Raw genomic sequence first — 22846 nt, 5'->3', positions numbered from 1 at the left:
TGATCAAAACCCTCCAGAAGGTGGGAATAGAAGGAACATTCCTCAATGTAATAAAAGCTATATATGACAAACCCACAGCAAACATTATCCTCAATGGTGAAAAATTGAAAGCGTTTCCCCTAAAGTCAGGAAAAAGACAGGGGTGCCCACTCTCACCACTACTATTCAACATAGTTTTGGAAGTTTTGGCCACAGCAATCAGAGCAGAAAAAGACATAAAAGGAATTCAAATTGGAAAAGAAGTAAAACTCTCACTGTTTGCAGATGACATGATCCTCTACACAGAAAACCCTAGAGACTCAACCAGAAAATTACTAGAGCTAATCAATGAATATAGTAAAGTTGCAGGATATAAAACCAACACACAGAAATCCCTTGCATTCCTATACACTAATAATGAGAAAATAGAAAGAGAAATTAAGGAAACAATTCCATTCACCATTGCAACGAAAAGAATAAAATACTTAGGAATATATCTACCTAAAGAAACAAAAGACCTATATATAGAGAACTATAAAACATTGGTGAAAGAAATCAGAGAGGACACTAATAGATGGAGAAATATATCATGTTCATGGATTGGAAGAATAAATATTGTGAAAATGAATATATTACCCAAAGTAATTTATAAGTTCAATGCAATCCCTATCAAGCTACCAACGGTGTTTTTCACAGAGCTAGAACAAATAATTTCACAATTTGTATGGAAATACAAAAAACCTCGCATAGCCAAAGCAATCTTGAGAAAGAAGAATGGAACTGGGGGAATCAACCTGCCGGACTTCAGGCTCTACTACAAAGCCACAGTCATCAAGACAGTATGGTACTGGCATAAAGACAGAAATATAGATCAATGGAACAAAATAGAAAGCCCAGAGATAAATCCACGCACCTAGGGACACCTTATCTTTGACAAGGGAGGCAAGAATATTCAATGGAGAAAAGACAATCTCTTTAACAAGTGGTGTTGGGAAAACTGGTCAACCACTTGTAAAACAATGAAACTAGAACACTCCCTAATACCATACACAAAAATTAACTCAAAATGGATTAAAGAGCTAAATGTAAGACCAGAAAATATAAAACTGCTAGAGGAGAACATAGGCAAAACACTTTCAGACATAAATCACAGCAGGATCCTCCATGACCCACCTCCCAGAATATTGGAAATAAAAGCAAAAATAAACAAATGGGACCTAATTAAAAGCTTTCTGCACAGCAAAGGAAACTATAAGCAAGGTGAAAAGACAGCCTTCAGAATGGGAGAAAATAATAGCAAATGAAGCAACTGATAAAGGATTAACCTCCAAAATATACAAGCAACACCTGCAGCTCAATTCCAGAAAAATAAACGACCCAATCAAAAAATGGGCCAAAGAACTAAACAGACATTCCTCCAAAGAAGACATACAGATGGCTAACACACACATGAAAAGATGCTCGATATCACTCATAATCAGAGAAATGCAAATCAAAACCACAATGAGATACCATTTCACACCAGTCAGAATGGCTGCTATCCAAAAGTCTACATGCAATAAATGCTGGAGAGGTGTGGAGAGAAGGGAACCCTCTTTCACTGTTGGTGGGAATGCAAACTAGTACAGCCACTATGGAGAACAGTGCGGAGATTCCTTAAAAAACTGGAAACAGAACTGCCATACGACCCAGCAATCACACTCCTGGGCATACACACCGAGGAAACCAGAATTGAAAGAGACACATGTACTCCAATGTTCATTGCAGCACTGTTTATAATAGCCAGGACATGGAAGCAACCTAGATGTCCATCTGCAGACAAATGGACAAGAAAGCTTTGGTACATATACGCAATGGAGTACTACTCAGCCATTAAAAAGAACACATTTGAGTTAGTTCTAATGAGGTGGATGAAACTGGAGCCTATTATACAGAGTGAAGTAAGCCAGAAAGAAAAACACCGATACAATATATTAACACATATATATGGAATATAGCAAGAGGATAACGATAACCCTGTATACGAGACAACAGCAGAGACTCGGATGTGTGGAGCAGTCTTTCGGACTCTGTGGGAGAGGGCAAGGGTGGGACAATTTGGGAGAATGCCATTGAAACATGTATATTATCATATGTGAAACGAATCTGACGTGGTTGGGGGCTCCCCACCTCAACACTCTGTGGATTTAAGAGGCCATTTCTTCCGGAAGTGTATAAATTAGCCTGGGATAGAACCTGCATGCTGAATTTACTAATTAAGAAATGAGAAACCAGAACTATAAAGGTGGCATAGAAATACAAGAAACTATTCTCAAGTAGTCTTTTAAAACTTTGAACAGTTACAGATTTTACCATTTGTTATAAACTGGTATATATAATTTAACCAGAACCATAAGAAAATTAGTATTGTGTGAATTCTGAAGCACTTTCAACATGCTGTAGGAATAATGTGGACTTCCTCGAGTTTTACACATTCATAAGTAAAGGGTCTGTATCTCGTGCCTTTGTTGGTTTTCTGTGAGCTGTAATTTCTGGGAAGTGAGCAGCTCTCATTCCTGTAACTCTTATAATCCAGCCATTCGTGTACCTCCTTCATGACAATTCAGTACGGCTGTGGTGTTGTTATCCCTCTGATAGGAACTCTAACTTGGTGTAAGGCCCCAAAGGTCTGTTACTTATTTGTATTTTATATTGTACTGTATTTTATTTACAGTGTTGTGTTTGTTTCAGGTATATAGCAAAGTGATACAGTCATATATATATATATATATACATGAATTAACAAAAGCAGTTCCCGTCTTTTGATGGGGTGCTCAAAATAAATGGCATTATTTTGAGAGAGGGATAATTTAGGCATGGCATTGGGTTTTTTTTCTTTTTGCAGCTTGAGGCAGTTGTAAAATAACTTAATGTAGCTTTTTACAACTGTGTATTCTATAGTATTTTTTCATTTGGTGAAATTTTAACTGTTAATGTTTTTGGCATTGTGCTTTGTACCATTTATTAAATAAAAATTTTTTAAAAATTAAAAAAAAATAGGGAAAAATCAAGGACAAACTAATCCAATCATTTTGCTCCTGATTATCTTTTATCTTCTAAATAACTTGTGCAGGCCTTCTTAAATTCTTTGCACCAGTCCAGTCTCCTCTTCCCAGGGTCTGGTCCTTTAAAGCACTTCAAATCTACCGCCACCAGAAAAGGCACTAAAGACTGTACTATGGTTTTAATTTTTACCTCTGTCATTTAGGTTTCCTCTTCATGTCTTTTACTCCTTAAAAAAAAAATCTTATTGATTTATAGTATTTCTTTATATATGTGGACCATATTCTTTTGCTGATAACATGTCTTCTCCTTTAGGTCTGTGGCTTCATTTTTCATTGTCATGCTTTCTTTAAGAGGCAGTTTTCTATGTTAACTAAAAAAAAATTGGTTTCTTCTTCATAGTTCAACTTTTTGTGTCTCATTTAAAAACTTCTTCCCTAGTCCAAGATCAAAGATTTATTTTCTGTTTTCTTTTTTTAAAAGTTTAAAAATTTTTCTGTTCTTGTTTAGGTCTTTCAACTCACCTGGAAATATTTTTTGTTCATCTTTATAAAGACCTGTTATTTTTTTCACATAATCAGTTTTCCCAGTTCATCCTTAATGTCACCTCTGCCATGTATTTAATTTCCTACATCAAAGACTCAGTTTCTACTCAGTTGAAATGTATATCTGTACTTCAACACCACAATTTCTTAGTCACTATAGTTTTTTTTTTTTAAGTAAGAGAAATCATTTTAGTATATACATTTTCACTTCAGTCAATTCAACAATGATTGCTAACAGGCATGCAGACCCATTTAGTTTGCTTCAAATTTATTTCTCAACAGGCAGCAACCTTCCTAATGAGATAGTGAGTTGAACTATTTATTCTTAAAAAGTACAATGTACCTTGTCCTCAAAGAGTTTTATCAACTTTAACATTTTCAAAGAACCCTAGGAGGCTGCTCAATATGGTAGTTTTCCCCTGAAATTTCCTATTTGGAGGATGGCAAAACAGTCTAGAATCTTCCCCAGTCTACTGGTTGCTTGTATTCCTATCACAGCTTGGCTGGCTAAGAGGTAGAGACTGAATAATATGTAGCTAGCCTTCCAGCCCAGCTGAGTGAGACAGCTTCATTTTTAGAAAGGAAACCAAATCACTGAAAACCCTCCTAATAGTATGATTTGTTCCACGGTTCTTTTAAGAAGGGACGTAATCCTCATGCACAGGACTCTTTATGGCCTTCTCGAGTTTTCTGCTCCAGCCAGTGTTCTCTAGCCAGGTGACTTATTGAACTTGCTGCAGAACTGAAAGCATGAAGTCTGTCTGCTTTCAAAATTAGGGGTGGTGTTAGTCTTCTCATTTCTGGCCAAATGGATCCGACCACACTTCCAATCCTGGTGGCTGCACGTCTTCTTGAACAATACCCGCTCGATTTATGGCTTGTTCCTTCTTGTACTGCTCCAGCCGCATTAAGGGCCGGAGGTAGATGGGGTAGAAGGCGGCGCAGATCAGGGAGAAGAAGCCGCCGAAAATGAGAGCAGTGCGCAGGTTCCGGGACATGGCTCCAGCCGGGGCTACCCGGATTCTCCGAGTGCCCCCGACTCTCCAAACCCGGCTCCCGCCGGCTGGACCATGACCCCGCTCGGAAAAGCCACTATAGTTTTATGATAAAGCTTTATGTCTGTCAAAGCAATCCTACTTCCACCTCTTATTATTCCGGAGGACTGCCTAGGCTATTCTTAACCACGTGCTTGTCAAGTTTTAAAAAGACACAAAATAGAAAAAGGTCCAGTGATAGTAGTCTGAATCTTCCACTCTATTTTAGCAAAGCAGCTCAGACAAAGTAAAAGAAAACAACGGGCTTTTGCTTGAAGTTTTCTTTTGAAGAAATAGGTTCCTATAAAAATAAGTTGGCCAACGCTGTCTTCCTACAACCATAAGAGTTTAGGAAACTGAGTTTCAGAGAAGTTAAATAATTTTTTTGTTTGGTCCAAAATCTATATGAAGGAAGTAGTAGTGCTAGCATTTAAACCTAGGATTGATTCCAAATCCCACATTCTGGTTACTATGCCAAATACAAAACCTACCATAAAAGTTTAGAGCTAGTAAAATAATAGTGAGAAATAAAATAAGGAATTAAAATTTCTTAAAAAATTAAATAAGGACTGCCATTACTTAACACTCTCTCCAAAAACCCCAGTGAGTCGCAGCAGGGAGTGAATGGGAAATACCTTAGGAAAAGGACAGAAATAGGTTAAGATAATTCACAAAGAGGTTCTTTGGTGGTGGACAGGGAGGCCTGGCGTGCTGTGATTCATGGGGTCAGAGAGTTGGACACGACTGAGCGACTGAACTGAACTGAACAGCACAGTATTTCTATAGTCCATTTAACTCTCAAATTACACAAACTGTAGTGGTATACGATAATAAAGATATGTTGAAGGTTTACAATTTTTATTAATGTGAATAATGAAACCTGGAATAAAAAAATTTTTGAACACTTACACAGAATTAAAATATTATCATTTAAAAGAGGTAAGAAATTTACCTGCATCAAATATTGTGCACCCTCTCTCAAATCATCTGCATGTACTGGAGCATAAAAAGCCTTCATTTTGTTTTTAATAAGCCACCGCTGATATTTGGCTTGATCAATGGACATCTCTTTCATAGCTTGTCTTCGAGGGCCCTTTAAGGTAAAAATATTAATAAGTCTTTAACTGAAAGGTAATCGATTCCATGTTCTTAAAAAAGCTTCCTGTTATCTTGGCTTAAACAAGGCATCTAAACATGGCAGTGAGGGGAAAAGGGAAGTACAATATAATGCTAGCATTTTACTCTCAAATTGGTGAATTACATCCAATAAAGATTATGAAAAGACAGTGTTGATGGAACAAAGGCACAGAAAGAAGAGAAGGAAACACAGACTTTGAAAAATAAGTATTGGTAGTAGTAAACGAGAGAAATTATAAATTACTGAAAATGGAGAAGAGATTACACAGAGAAAAATAGGAGCCTTCTGTTTTTCTATGGAAAGTTTCCCATCTTGTTTTTCATTTGTCTCAAATGTCTGTTATTAATTCTCAGAAACCTAGAAATATCATTAAAAGTCAAAGTTAGCTATATAAATTCATTTTTTCCTTTGTACTTCTGTTGAACAATGACATAACATATGAAAGGAAATGAGTTTTTCAACTTGCAATTCTATTTTGATCCTTGTAAGCAACAGATAAAATGTATTATATGTTTGTATTAGGAAAAAAAATCTAAAAAGATTAAAAGTTCACCTTTAATTATACATGAATAAGACAAGGAACTGGAGAAGGAACTGGCAACCCACTCCAGCATTCTTTCCTAGAAAATCTCAGAGACAGAGGAGCCTGGTGGACTACAGTCCACAGGGTCGCAAAGAGTCAGACATGACTTAGCAACTAAACAAGACAAGAAATAGTACAATTTATCATTATTAGTAGAAAAATTGCCTCTGTGCAATTTCTTATGCTCAAGACTCCAACCTGAATTGATCAACCTGGAGACAAACTGTGAAACTCCACAGGTCCAAAGTGGAGTCAGTGTCTCAGTGTGTTCTTCCACTACCCTACACACACATTTTACTACTATACAAGTAAAAAATTAACTCTAGCAGGTGCTGGGACATAGGGCATATAACATGCATTTCTAGCACCAAAATAAAATGAGCAATAGAGCCTGGGAGGTAAATTAATCTGGTAAATAAACACTCCAACTTCTCATGCAGAAAAGATCCATCATCTAGTGATTTTAGCCAAGAGGCCAAAAATAAAACTACTTTTAGATAATATTTACCCCTATTTTTAGTAATTTCCATACTCATGAATAAAACTAAAATGAATGGGCAAGAATTCAGCTTTCACCCTACTCTTTACATACCAGATACTAAATATTTATCAGTACCATGATTTGTCCACCACCTCTTTTTTATTCTGACAAGTAAATGTTCCTAGCGTTCTCAGGACTTTATGAGATTTATCAGTAAGAAAAAAACACACACCGAATTCCATTCAAGTTCCTTAGTTTTTTTTAGCTCCTTAGTATGCTTTTTCTTAGCTAAAGCAATACTACTTCCTAAAAGCTACTCAAATTATTTCAAATCTAGAAAGATTCACAAATTACAAATGATATACATAGAGTGAAAAATGTTTTAATACTGAAGACAAAACTAGGACTTACCATATGCACATGACCACAGATCATCAAGCCAACATTTTTTGTGAAATCGTGAACAAGATGAAGTAAAGCTGGGCGTGAGTTTGGTGCACCTGTCATAACAAGACACTGAGGCCTAATTTAAGATTAAAAGAAATGTAATTAGAGAAATTTAAGGTTTTGATAACATGGACAAGATTTCAAGTTGCTTCTCTAACAATACATTGTTACACTAGACTCTCCTTTATACAGCTGTCCTCAAGACACAGGCTACACGATTCTCATAGAAGATGACATAACCAGGGTTCCTTGGTACATGAGAAATGCAGAAACAAAATCTTCTTTGAGCAAACATCATACCAAATATCCTAAATTAATAGGTAATACACATCAAGATTCTGGGAGATACTACAGAAAGAAATGACCATAACCAATTAAAAATATGTAACAACTTTTCATCTTCTAAAGGTAATAAACATTACAATTCTTTCACAGAGTTCACAAAACTTCATGAGATCATGGCCATGTCTTCATGTAAAGAACAGGTCCCTTTCCTTCTTAGCCTGATCAAATCATACTCATTTCTGCTTAGTAATATCAGTCTTCCCTAATCTAGCTTAATTTTAATGAATGTTGTTCTATGAGTAAAATCACCTATGGTGAAGAAAAAGTTTCTATTTGAACTAAAAGTTTTAATTCTAATTCATTACAATGAAAGCCAAAATTAATTCAACTGCCTTTCCAAAAATAAGATAGTCACATGATTTTTCATGTATTTTTAACTCTTGATTTTCACTTACTAGAAATAAAATCAATCTTGAGGAAAAAATATTCACATATCCATTTTATAAAATCAAACAGATTCACAAAAACTCATTAAAACAACAATGTGGATAGTTAAACTTTAACAAAAAGCAAATAGACTAAGAATTCTCACTTACCTACTAAATTAGTTAGTAGCTCCTAACTATACTCATAAAATAAGCAGGAAAAGCTGAATAAAGACTACAAACTGATTCAGAATTTTAGCAAGCCATCTGAAAAGCCAGTTCTGTCTGGAGGAATAGATTTGAGGCAACCAAACATGAAGTCATCTTCTAAAGGCCCAGAGACTGCTAATAGTCCAGTCTCTCCCTTTGAGTGTTAGCAGGTTACCTGGCTCCCCGGTTAAACACTGCCTTTCTTAGCCTTCCTAAAAGTGGACCTATGACTGATTTCCAGCCCATATGATGTTCTTAATTCCTCATCCTATCCCTTTAAAAGGACCCTGAGTCACCCTCCATACTTTCTTTCCCTTTTCTGTAATCTATACTGTGGAGGTGGTGATGTCTTTGGCCACATGGACATAAAAACATATCCTAAGGAATGGCAGGCTGATGACATAAAAGGAAGAAATGTGGGACTTGAGTGATCAAGTGCAGCCAATCTATGTAGCAGCCATAAACTGTCCATCTACCTTTTGACTATCACAGAACACTGATATCCATAGCCACTTTGTTTTTTCAGCTTTTTGTTATGGTAGTTTGTGCTAAGTGCTAAGTCACTTCAGTCATGTCTGACTCTGTGTGACCCCATAGACGGAAGCCCACCCGGCTCCCCAGTCCCTGGGATTCTCCAGGCAAGAACACTGGAGTGGGTTGCCACTTCCTTCTCCAATGTGTGAAAGTGAAAGTGAAGTCGCCCAGTCATGTCCGACCCATAGCGACCCCACAGACTGCAGCCTACCAGGCTCCTCCATCCATGGGATTTTCCAGGCAAGAGTAATGGAGTGGCTTGCTATTGCCTTCTCCGTATGGTAGTTTAACCTATTACTAATATAACCTAGTACTGTGGGAAATGAACTTGTAGTCCCTATCTTTACTAAATAGTAAACATGTTAGTAAACATACCACAAAGGCATAATTTGGGTATAATATTATACCAAAAAAAGGTACAGAACAAAATACATTAGAGGATGTCTTCCAGTAATGAGAGAGTGAATATCTGCCTTCATCTTTACTCCCTCTTTAAAAATCTCCATAGGATGATAGGATTTCTTTTAAGGCACCAAAATATAGAGAAGAGGATAGGACACAATTGCACTGAAGTTTTGAAAGCCAGAAAGCAGATGCAAGAACAATAAAGGATTTGACAAATCAGGAAAAGGCTAAATTATAAAAAAGCATAAGAGAAAACTGTGAATCCACCTAATTTTACACCTAAGAATCATCAAAATGCCTAGGACTGACAGGCAGTAGATGCCTCTAGAAGTGGCAGGGGCAATGTGTTAAAAAACTAAAAATAAGGAGAACTAATTTAAAGTTTGCATAAGAAGCATCTAGATGAACCCAAGTCATTTCCATCACTATGATGGGCAACTGTTCCTGCCTTTCTCCAACCCTATTAGGCTAGAGCTTAATGGCAATCCACTCCAGTACTACTGCCTGGAAAATCCCATGGACAGAAGAGCCTGGTAGGCTACAGTCTATGGGGTCGCAAAGAGTCGGACACGACTGAGTGACTTCACTTCACTTTATTTGCTAGAGAGGCCTGTAGTCTGGGAGCAATAGCTGAGGGCATAAGCAGCTACTTTAAGCAGGGAGTTAGAAGAACATTCGCTATATGCTGGAAACTGAAATCTCCAAGCTGCCTTCTCACTTAGCTCTCAGAACTGTGGCAGCCAGAACTTTATCAGTAAGCAAAAATTAAAAGATTCTTTTCTGAGAAATCTAATCAAATTAAAAAAGAAAACTTTTAAGATGACTTAAATTTCTCAAAGAACCATCATAGTCACATTAATTTCCATTAAGGGCTTGACTGAGAGCCTTGCCCCCAGTGCAGAACTTCCCTAGCCCCAGATCACAGACATTTCAGACAAGGCTACATCTAAGAACCCAAATTAAAGAGGCAGGAAATGATGAGAAAGACACTTCAACGAAATAGAAACTACAAAGTGAAGAAAAACAAAATCTTTTGGCAAATTTGGTGAAGGCTGAGATAGTGATATATAGAAATTGAAATAGGAAAAACAATTTACTGGCTACACAGAAAGCATAAAACCTGTACAGGAAAAGAAAGCAATCACAATTTATAAGGCTAAGCTCTGAATTATGCCTTGCTGCTGCTGCTAAGTCACTTCAGTCGTGTCCAACTCTGTGTGGCCCCATAGACGGAAGCCCACCAGGCTCCCCCGTCCTTGGGATTCTCCAGGCAAGAACACTGGAGTGGGTTGCCATTTCCTTCTCCAATGTGTGAAAGTGAAAAGTGAAAGTGAAGTCGCTCAGTCGTGTCCGACCCCTAGCGACCCCACGGACTGCAGCCTACCAGGCTCCTCCATCCATGGGATTTTCCAGGCAAGAGTACTGGAGTGGCTTGCCATTGCCTTCTCTGTGAATTATACCTTAAAAGTCATAAAAATATAAACATCAAGTCTAACCTAAACAAAATAATGACATGAAAATATACTGGGAAGATAGGGTAAAGAGAAGGGTGTGTGTGTGTAATGGGCATGCATGAATGAAAGAAATCAAGAGATAGTGCCTAAAATTGAAAATCAAACAATACAATAAGACAAACATGCTTTTGGGGACTATGAAGTAAATACTATACAGTTCAGCTAAGAGTTGAAATTGGTTGCTGGTGGCACAAAAGAAATAGGGATTTGAGAAGTGGAACAACTACTAATTTTCACAACAAATGTAAGCTTTTCCTCTTTGAAATATGTTCATGTATAATTCTGATAAGAATTTTAAAACACTTGTTAGAGTAAACTTTTTTTTAAAAGTTTTTAAAAAATTCCCATTTCTATAATAAGTCAAAGAACAGTTTTTTAATGCCGGCAAGTTAATTCTGATTCTTGATCATACTCTCAGTTCTGGGACACAAATTTTTACGCAAAGGAAGGATTTCTATTTTCTGCCATGCTTTGCATTAACTATTCAAAACATTAAAAACGTGCTGAAATTAAAGTTTTCCTCCCAGGGCTCTCCTTTCTTTTCCCTATTTCTTTCTACTCCAAAACTGAAGATCGGGTCTATGGGAATCTTTCATTTGAGAAAACAAATTGGTGGTGGTGGTGTTTGGTGAGGGGAGGATATTCAAAGAGTGACAAAAAGAATATATTAATACAAAGATGTTTCTTCTTGGGAGAAATTTGGTAGAGCATTTCTTTTCTGGCACTTATCCACTCTTGAAATTTTCTTTTAAAAAGATTCTGTCTTTTGTTTTACTGAAAACAGGAACTTATTCCTGTGATTACTGTGAAGAAGCCAATGAGAAGCAATTACTCATGGGATGCTGATTGCAGCCATGAAATTAAAAGACGCTTGCTCCTTGGAAGGAAAGTTATGACCAACCTTGATAGTATATTAAAAAGCAGAGACATTACTTTGCCAACCAAGGTCCGTCTAGTCAAGGCAATGGTTTTTCCCATGGTCATGTATGGATGTGAGAGTTGGACTGTGAAGAAAGCTGATCGCCGAAGAATCGATGCTTTTGAACTGTGGTGTTGGAGAAGACTCTTGAGAGTCCCTTATACAGCAAGGAGATCTAACCAGTCCATTCTAAAGGAGATCAATCCTGGATGTTCATTGGAGGGACTGATGCTAAAGCTGAAACTGCAATACTTTGGCCACCTCATGCGACGAGTTGACTCACTGGAAAAGACTCTGATGCTGGGAAAGGTTGGGGGTGGGAGGAGAAGGGGACAACGGAGAATGAGATGGCTGGATGGCATCACCAACTCTGTGGACATGAGTTTGAGTGTACTCCGGGAGTTGGTGATGGACAGGGAGGCCTGACGTGCTGTGATTCATGGGGTCGCGGAGAGTCGGACACGACTGAGCGACTGAACTGAACTGAACTGAAAGAGTTGCCTGTTTAGAGCCAGGCTTACATGAACAGTATGAGAATGACTGTCTAATGGTCTATTTTCAAAAAATGACAGTCTACTTTTAGCTATACATTTAACAATAATCTATAATTTCTAAGAGGATGGAGGAGCCTGGTAGGCTACAGTCCGTGGGGTCACTAAGGGTCGGACACGACTGAGCAACTTCACTTTCACTTTTCACTTTCACACATTGGAGAAGGAAATGGCAACCCACTCCAGTGTTCTTGCCTGGAGAATCTCAGGGACAGGGGAGCCTGGTGGGCTTCCGTCTATGGGGTCACACAGAGTCGGACACGACTGAAGTGACTTAGCAGCAGCATATAAATTACTACTTTTGCATTTACAACAGTGCTTTAATAACTGAACCTCATCAACTATTAGAAACATGTTAAATTAAGGAACAGCTTTTCAATTGATGACTGATAAACTATTTTAAGATAAAATAAAAAGTAATTTATTGAAGGAAATAGTAAGAAATGCTCTTTACTTTGACATTGATTCTTTATCACAAAAACTGATTGCCAGTTCCACAGTGAGAACAAAGTCACTAATATGAAAATATTTACTGCCTTAGTAAAATTATAAAAAAGTATTTTTATGAATTTCATCCTTAATAGTTATAAACTTGGATGGCCACAGAGGGGCGAAAAAAGTTTACTTTAATGATACTTATTTAAAAGCCTTCAAAGAGAGACCTCCAAAACTTCTGTAACATTTTTATAAGGTAGATGATAATTTTTCTCTTTGTAAATTTTTGAGAACAAGAAGCCTCAACCTTGTTTTTGAATAAACTGCTCAAATCAAACCAAACAAACAATATTCTATGCTTTTACATAATTTTTCATGAAATGTCACCATATGAAAATATTACTAAGCAATAAATGAAGAACTGATTGCCATCTAAGATAAAATGTTTCTGTGTTACCTGATCACTTACCTGAAGTTTTTCACATGGTCTTCCACTCCAGAAAGACGAATCGAATGCTGCAGTGCATTCAGGTAGGTCAGAGCTTGTGTGGAGGATCCCCAGTTCACATCTGTAAGAGGACAGTGTTCATGCACCACAATACTGGTGATCACAAGTCATCAATAACCAATGCTTGCACATTTAAAAAGTCAGCTGCTAAAATAAACTGTTGTACTCAGGAATTTCAATAGTTCAAGTCTACAGCATGAAATTAAGACAATGCTAAAGAAAATATACATTTTGGAAAAGACTGAGATGAAAGGGCTGCAACTCAAAATGAGTCTTGCAAACAAAGAAAACTTTTAAAAATTATTGTTTATACAGCCAAAGGTCAAAAAGGAAAGAGGCAGATCTATGATTGTTATAAAGTACTATTTATAGTATTTAACCTTTTAAGTTATTTGAACATCAAGGCAAATTTTACTTATTGAATAAATAGTCTAAACACAAATGATGATTTTAGACATTTGTTAGAGACTTAATAGGCGTATTAGAGAAATAATTGTTTCTAAGATATTTAAAACAACATCTTCTTTGTCCGTTTCATTTCTAAAGCCACCATTCTAATCCAAAACCTCATTCTCTCATACTTGGATTACAAAATGTTTCCTCACTGTTTAAAATAACTACACTGCAACTACTCTTGTCGTCTCTTCCTAATCTACTCTATTGGGCCACAACTTTCCAAGTCTTTTTCAATAGATTTTCTTGTTACATGTTATCACATTAAGTAACTGGACTAATCCTAACCTATCCCAGCATCTGCTTATGTGGAGATATACCCAGCAGTTATCAATGCTACACATTCTAGATAATCTTTAACTATGTCCCTCTTTATTTCCCAGTTAAGTATGTCGAATTTCCTTGCTATACAGTAAGCTAGTGGGAAGATACTATGTGTTCTAATATTTTGTCATTCTGTGGTACAAATTATTTTAGGTACTAAACCACATTAGGTAATACATATAATGCTTATCAGGCTAATAGAAACTACTGTACTGTACATAAAATCCTTTCGAAGATTAATTTTAAAACATATTGAGTGAAACAGAATGTTTATTACATGAATTTGTTATTTTTCTACAAATAGGATTAATTAAATTTAACTCATAGGTAAGAATGAAATTCCACACAATAAAAAGTCTTGTAGTAACTTTTTCATTAAAACTACATATATTTAGAAATACAGTATTTTAGGTTTTATGTAAAGGGCCTTTGCAAAATACAAAAGATGGATGTTTAGATATGAAAAGGTACAAAGAATGTCTAAACATTTTTTAACTTGAAATACTAAATATTAAGAGAAGACTACTGACCTGGTTTTTTGTAGGTAACATAAATGTAAAGTCCAAGAACTATCACATATGTTAGCAATGCAGCCCACCAGTTAATGACAAACATCACTATGCAACAGAGAATTGCTCCAAGAAGTGATATCCACATATTGTAGTATTTGAATGCAGGACGCCATCCTAACAGAAACAAATAATACAGATAAATAAAAGTCACTCAGCTACCTCATCTGCTTTAGACAGTGGTACATATGCATGCACAAAATAAATTTCTCTGTGGCTGCTACATTGAGAAGTCTTTAAATGTGAACTGTAAAGCTAATTAAACAGTAAAGTCATAGACCATTACTGATAATAATGTCATGATTCTTGATAGCCATGAAGTGGGCACATCTGTTTACATCAACATGATCCTATCTTACTAGTTCCCTATTCAAAAAGCCCTTACTAAAAAAATACAAATCAACCTCAACTCAGTGAATGCTAAAAATCAGAGAAGATTAAAAAATTAGGTTTGAAATTGAGTCCTTAATAATGAGATTTTATTTTCTGATTTTTAGCACAAGACACATCCATATGTTAATGAATACAGAAAAACAATTCAAATAAACTGTTCTTCAGAATTGTTAAAAAACCTCATCTACTTGCTGGAAAAACTATGGGTTGACTACAGAAATATATCTTATCATTTGGGGAAGTGTTTCATTTCAATAAAATTTATATTCTTTTTTAAAATTTAAACTTTTAATTTTGAGATAACTGCAGATTCACACAAAGTTTTAAGAAATAATACAGAGATTCTGGGGACCCTTTACCTAATTTCTCCCAGTGATAACATCTTGCAAAATGATACCAAAATATCACAGCTAAAATACTGATATTAAAAGTCAAGCTAAAGAAAAGTTCAACACAAGAATCCCTTGTGCTGCCCTTCTATAGCTACACCCACATCCATCTCTAAACTTTATATTCTTAAAAACTGAAGTTGAGATGTTTGTGTCCTAAGTTCCCATGTTTTATCTTTCTTGTTCTGAGAAACTTCCAGGCCCAAAGAAGCAAGTGTTTTTGTTACTTCATTTCCTTCTCTGATGCCCAAATGTTGTCATGGTTTATAACAAAATACCCATAAAAACTGTAAATGGAGTAATTTTTTAGTTGATAAAGACCCCTTATATTAGAATTCCACAGAACTCATTGTGTTAAAAATATTCCTGGATAGGGTACAATATCATAACAATGCTCTTAGAACTGATAAATACAGAAAAAAACAAAATAATTCATAGTTAGCCAGAATATGAGATTAATGCTATTTTTAATTATTTGAAGCAAGAAACAGACATTGTTTACCAGTATACTGCATGATAGATCTCTGAAGACTCAACTTGACTCAACTACAAAGGCAGAATGAAGCATTAGTGGACTAATTCCACACATGCCATCTTTTGACATGTATTAAAGTTTTATTTTCTCTAAAATCAAACATTGCCACATTTATGAAACTTTTAAAGAAAATGTAAAGTCACCTGGAGATTTTGCAAGTGATGCATGAAATACTGAAAAATTGATCAGTGCATATGATGCAAGGAAGAAGTTAGAGATAATTGGAGCAATAACATTCAATTCAGCTGCAAAAGAAACATGAAGCACATTTAGCTGACATATTAGACATTTTGTAACTTTTCAAAACTATGAGTCATTTCAAACCTTTAGATAATGCATAATGCTCCTAAATCCACAACCCAGATTGAATGAACTTTGCTATACATACTTCATATACTTTAAATCATATCCTAAGTACACAGTAGAAACCTCCTTTATGACTCACTCTCCCAAAGTTGAAATACTCTTTCCAGTGACGTTATACTGTTTTCCTACACACATAAACGGTTCACAAGGATTATGGAGCACTGTTTTGGATGTTTTAAAAGTTACATAAATTACATCATACTATATTATCATTCAGTGATTTTTTTAAATTCATTATTTTTGAGATTCATCCATATTAACATATGAAAACCAAGTTTATTCACATTTTTACTGCTGAATATTATTCTGCTATTTCACTTGGGTTGTTTCCATTTTTCACTATTATAATTAATGACACTAAAAATATTCTTATATATGTAAGTTTCTGCAGGGTACAAAGCTCTAAGAACTGGTGGATCATAAGAAACTTTACTAAATATTGCCAACCTGTTCTCAAAAAGTAGCTATACCAGATACATTTTTAAGCATCAGATGAGAAAGTTAGTTTCCATGGTATAATCAAAAGTCCAAAAGTTCTTTAAGACTCATTAGCTTCCTAATCAGAGGCAAAGGAGCCAAAAGATCAGCAGAGGTTCTATCTTCATGGAAGACATTGTAATCCTTTACCCTATGCTATTATCATACTTGTTTTAGGGATAAGAACCTAGGAGCTCCCTTTAGCCTAATAGGGAGTTAGTGAGGGTATGAGTTTGAGCAAATATTTAATGAATGTTATTATCTGCAGTATTTTCTAAACTCTTTTCCTTTGATCAAAAAGAAACTTAGTATAGCAGGCAAAGTAACATTTTATGACTTAATGACTCAATGTTGACAGTTAATACTATAAATGCACCAAAATCTGCATCAGCACACATGTACAGACTAACCAATTAAGATGAATCCAAGTGCAATTAAGAATGTTAAGAGATAGCCACGAAGAGGTTCATTATTTTTCCCATAACCTTTAGCAAACATCTGGAAAGCTGGGTAGATGTTGTCCTTACATAGAGCCTAGTAAAGAAATGTAAACATTAAAATGGAATACATCCAAATAAGACATACAGATCAGCTTACAGTTACAACAGGTTAATCAGGAAACGAACCCAAGTTTCTAATTCTTGGTCCTCTTTTTTTTCTTCTCATACTGCTTTATCAACAAATTGTAAAGAAGAGTCAAACATTTCCAGTATCAGAAAGGCAGGAGATTTAGAATACACTGTCAGTTCAGTTCAGTTGCTCAGTCATGTCTGACTCTTTGTGACCCCATGAATCACAGCACATCTTTTTATCTATTTTACCCCACATCAGGTTGATAGTCTTACAAGAATAGTCAAAGAAGCAGGCATATATATAGAAGTGTGGAAGCTTGAGAAGTATGATAGATGTTTGACCTATTTTAAGAAAACCAAGTCCAAATCTAAGACTGAAAGCAAATAAAAATCCTAATTATAAAAATCACTTTTCTTAAGACAATATTGTAAATAGTTTTAGGAAATATTCTGCACCTCTACTGTATTAATTATAACAAGAAATTAAGAACAAAGCTGCAGAATCAATACTTCATTTGTTTTAGTAATAAAAAGTACTTTCTATGCAGTATCAGCTGTTTATTTATTTGATGCTCACTAAAGGGAGATAACGGAGAAGGCAATGGCAAGCCACTCCAGTACTCTTGCCTAGAAAATCACATGGACAGAGGAGCCTGGTGGGCTGCAGTCCACGGGGTCGCTACTAGTCGGACACAACTGAGTGACTTCACTTTCACTTTTCACTTTCACACATTGGAGAAGGAAATGGCAACCCATTCCACTGTTCTTGCCTGGAGAATCCCAGGGACGGGGGAGCCTGCTGGGCTGCCATCTATGGGGTCGCACAGTCGGACACGACTGAAGCGACTTAGCAGCAGCAGCAAAGGGAGATAATGAGTTTGAGTGAACTCCGGGTGTTGGTGATGGACAGGGAGGCCTGGCGTGCTGCAATTCATGGGGTCGCAAAGAGTTGGACACGACTGAGCAACTGAACTGAACTGAAAGGGAGATAATGTTTTATTTATCATTATATCCTGAGCACCCAACATAATGTATGGCACATACTAGACATTCAAATATTCATAAAAATAAAACACTTATTTTGGCATTATGCTAATAGGAACAAGATAAAGTATCTTCTTTTGATTTATGGTACTTTTTATCCTTGGTAAGACATGAAAATTTATGCTAACAGAGTATGTCAAAAAAGCAAAAATTCATTACCACTTCCAGAAATACAACTCAAAAATTATACCCTGTCAGTGGATAAATGCACAACTGTTTATATAAATATAATATCCACATTCCTGTGCATAAAATTAAATATGCCACTCTTGATATATGTGTTGGCATGTATCATATAAATACACAGGGTTGATAGAAGTAAATAAATCATTTAAAAATATTAAAAATCCCATTTGAAATATATTACCTTGCCTATCTCTTTAATAAAATTTCCAGTGTGAAAATACTCACCTGAAATATTTTGGGTGCACTCACAAGAGATGCTAATGCAGAAGAAAGAGTGGCTGAGAAGATACCTGCAGAAATTAATGGTGCAAAGCCTGACACCATGCTCATTACCTTAAAAAGTGACAATGGAAAAGTAAGTCATATACAATTCAAAAAAATCCACAACATTATACATCTTTACTATTCCTATGAAGAACACTAATAGTAATACTGGGGAGAATATGATAACAAAAGCAATAGTCCACAGTAATAATGGTTACATACATGCATTATAAACTTCTGAAAATGATGTATCACCAACCCTTAATTAATGTAAAAAAAACCTTTTCATTCTGTACAACATCAGAGGCAAACACAATGGCAACGAGAAGAGCATGCCCAACTACAAAATATGCATCAGTTTCAACAGGCCAATCTTTGCATTATTATATTTCACACATAAATGTTCCAGATATCATTTCATGCATAAATGTTTCAGTGCGTACCTCTAATGGGTAAGAACTTTTAAAAACTGTAACTACAGTCACTGTCGCATCTTGAAAACTGCTTAATTCTTTAACAGCGTCCACAATGCATCAATACTCAATTGATGCACAATTCTGGAATTCTTTTTCTTTTCTTGCTTTTTAAAATAGTTCATTCAAATCAGGATCCACAAAAGGATTACACTTTATATTTGGTGGTTTTGTCTTAAGTCTTTTTCAATCCACAGATTCATCCTTTCCTTAAATTTTAATATTTTTATATTATTTCTCCTAGAGAAACCCTATGCTCTGGATTTTGCTGACAATCTCCATGCCTTGTTTAATTTGTTCCTCTCACCTCTATTTCTAGTCAACTGGTGGGTAGATCTAGACAGTTAATCAGACTGAGGTGCACAATAATACTCCAAACTGGTATGATACACTTCTGTCAGGAAGGTTGTTTCTTTTTTTTTCCTTGATGTTAAGATAGTAGATTGGAATCGTGGTTATGTCTTCTGTTTGATTTTAAAGAATACTTATTTTTTTTAAGCTAAAAGTTGAAATATCCAGTCAAAAAGATTTAAGTCTAGGAATTGCCTGTAAGTAATCTGTGAATTGGGGGTCATAATCAAAACACTACTAGCCATGCTTTAATAACTGATGAAGCTAGAAAATGTGTATGTCAGGTACATTAGATTGCTTTCTCTCTCTTTGAATATGTTCAAATATTTCCTATAAGGAAGTTAAATTAAAAAAAATATATATCACTAACTTAGATGATGAGAAGGCAATAAAATAAACCCCAAACTGAGGAGCATAATGCAAAGTAATTTTCCTGAACCCTTCAAAATGTCAACATCTTGAAGGGTTAAAAACAAGCAAGCTATGAACTGCTCTAGGTTAAAGCATTTTAAAATAACACAACTAAAGGCCACATGTGACAAAAGACTGAATCCTGGATCAGGAAAAAGTGACCTGGGGCATTACTGGAGCAAGTGAGGAACTACGGACATGAATACACATTAGGACAGCAGGGCTTCACCAGCACTGGGCTGCCCGGGGTAATTAATCCACCGCGCTCGCAGTGTTCTACGTGCTTCACTCTCACTGTCGTGCTGTGATGTCATAATTTATTCTCATGGTTTGAGGAGAAAAATACTATACCTACAAAGATAAACAACTAATAAATACAAATGAAGGGTAAGTAGGTGGGGTAGGTTTTCCTTGTGTACCTTTAAAATCTGTCAAAATATAAAGTCGATTTGCAAGAACTGTTTAATGGATTTAGGTACTGTTAATTTGATCTATCCATTATAAATTTTACTAGTAGTGAATGATCAGCACACTTTGTTTATTAAACAATGGTGAGTCAAAAAATTTTACTAGTAGTGAATGATCAGCACACTTTGTTTATTAAACAATGGTGAGTCAAAGGTTTCTGAGGACATTAAAATACAGAAATATAATAAGAAACATAAAACTAAATAAAATTAAACATTTAAGATAAGGTGACTCAATTATATATACATATATTTATCAATTATATGCAAAATAGCATTATACAGTGTGCCTTTGTATAGATTTCATGATGGAGTCTCCATTTATATGCTCCTCAGTAATGTTCTATTCACCATTCTTCATTCTCCAAGTGACAAGCAATTAATAATTTGACAGAATTTTCTTTCCATTCTCTATCACTTCACAAAGTACTTTTAAAAAATTTACTTAAATTAGAAAAGCAAATTTACATATACCAAACTCCTATACTTTGATTAAGTAAGTCCATACTTTCCATACTTAGACTTAATAAAGACAACATACTTTTGTAGTCTAAGGCAACAACACAGAAATCTGATTGGCATTTTCAGTCACTGGGCAGAGACCAACATTTGTGCCTTTCATACACAATATCAATGTCAGAATTGGCCTGAATAATTAGCTGGACATGAATACTTTCTTTCATTCTATGATTTTGCCTAGTCTTGTGACTAGAAAAAAACAAACATCTATTACATAATTGAGTTCAATATTTTTAACCACTGAAAGTGCAGCTAATTGTTTGAAACTATACAAAAGAAAATATACATAATGCCATTAACAATGTTCATGTAAACTACACAGATTCTACATAATATTTCTACATAATGCTCTGAAATACATTAAATCCTCAACTATTCTGTTTTATTAGGTTTAAGTATTACTAGAAAAACACGAGGAAGCAGAATTTTTATTTTCCACTTTGAATTTGTAGCTCTATTCTATAACTTTACCATAAAATATCTTGTTTTAATCTCCTGAATCTATCTATCCCTTTGAGTTTTTTCTTTCTAGCATCCTGAGAATTATCAAGCAACTCTCAAAATATCCTCCAAATTTTAGTAGTTCTTTTTATCTTATAAATCTTATCTAAAACTCATAAATTTTACAAAAATAGAATAAATAAAAAGCAGGACTGATATTCTGCAAATACTTGAGCAGCAATACTAATCTTTATTGGGGCTTCCTTTATAGATCAGTTGGGAAAGAATCTGCCTGCAATGTAGGAGACTCAGGTTCGATTCCTGTGTCAGGAAGATCCCCTGGAGAAGGAAATGGCAACCCACTCCAGTATTCTTGCCTGGAGAATCCCATGGACAGAGAAGCCTAGCAGGCTACAGTCTATGGGGTCACAAGAGTCGGACATGACTTAGTGACTAAACTACTACTACTACTGCTAATCTTTACGGAGTTCATATGTTTACTATTTCACAAACTTTTCAGTTCAGTTCAGTTCAGTCACTCAGTCGTGTCCGACTCTTTGCGACCCCATGAATCATAGCACGCCAGGCCTCCCTATCCATCACCAACTCCCGGAGTTCACTCAAACTCATGTCCATCGAGTCGGTGATGCCATCCAGCCATCTCATTCTCTGTCGTCCCCTTCTCCTCCTGCCCCCAATCCTTCCCAGCATCAGAGTCTTTTCCAGTGAGTCAACTCATCACAAATTAAATTAATAATTTAATTCTGCTGTTCAATGGTGGTTTAACACAGTATCACAATATTAGCCATATTTAATTAAATAAGACTGCTGATACTGATCAATAATTAAAAGGGCATTTATATATAGAGGAATTAGGGGGAAATCTCAAATCAGAAAGCTGAATTCATTTCAGTTAGTACGGATTTAAACTGCTCAAAAATAAAAACAAAATACTTAGGTGTAAATCTAACAAAAAATATACAGGACTGATATTCTGAAAACTACATAATAATGATGAAGGAAGTCAAAGAAGATATAAATAAAGGGTAGAATATATGTGTTCATGGACTGGAACAGTGTAAAGCTATCCATTCTCCCCAAACTGATGTACAAGTTTAATACATTTCCTACCAAAATTCCAGCAAGACTTTTTGTAGATAAACATAGATTATTCTAAAATTTATCTGAAAAAGCAAAAGAACTAAAATAGCTAAAATGATTTTGAAAAAAGAATAAAGTGAGCGGAATCAAGCTACCTGATTTTAAGACTGACAATCTAATTACAGTACTCAAGAAAGTATGGCATTGTTGGAGGGACAGACACAAAGATCAATGGAACACAACTGAGAAACCAGAAATAGGCCCAGCATATATGACCATGTGTGAGATGCTTTCTTACTTTCTCAAACAGTATACTATATATAATTACTATTTATTATACCCTATTATAGAAGTGTTACCTATATCCCAGTGTTACCTCTGGGGCCCTTTTGCCCCCGAACAGGCTCAGGTTTCATTCTTTTATATTTTTCTGTTTGCCCAATTATTTACATGGGGCTTCCCAAATGGCACAGTGG

At 35.5% G+C, this 22846-nt stretch overlaps 1 protein-coding gene and 1 pseudogene across 1 annotated transcript in view; both read right to left on the bottom strand.

Annotated features, from left to right (window-relative positions):
• SLC12A2 (solute carrier family 12 member 2) overlaps positions 1–22846 on the bottom strand; it is a 110653-nt gene that overhangs the window by 39187 nt on the left and 48620 nt on the right. The window contains exons 11-17 of the mRNA XM_055428856.2: positions 18569–18676; positions 16952–17075; positions 15842–15943; positions 14343–14498; positions 12997–13096; positions 7214–7325; positions 5553–5693 (exon numbers count right to left, since the gene is read on the bottom strand). Of these exons, the coding sequence (XP_055284831.2) occupies positions 5553–5693; positions 7214–7325; positions 12997–13096; positions 14343–14498; positions 15842–15943; positions 16952–17075; positions 18569–18676 (843 nt within the window). The remainder of the gene's footprint in view (positions 1–5552; positions 5694–7213; positions 7326–12996; positions 13097–14342; positions 14499–15841; positions 15944–16951; positions 17076–18568; positions 18677–22846) is intronic.
• On the bottom strand, positions 1675–5221 carry LOC148777114 (small integral membrane protein 20 pseudogene; annotated as a pseudogene).

Source organism: Moschus berezovskii, chromosome 8 (assembly GCF_049115385.1).
Source record: "Moschus berezovskii isolate FMDL1 chromosome 8, NW_MosBer_1.0, whole genome shotgun sequence".
In the NCBI taxonomy this organism is placed as follows: domain Eukaryota; kingdom Metazoa; phylum Chordata; class Mammalia; order Artiodactyla; family Moschidae; genus Moschus; species Moschus berezovskii.
Note: the sequence above shows the minus strand (reverse complement) of the source record. Positions and strands in the feature narration are given on the sequence as shown.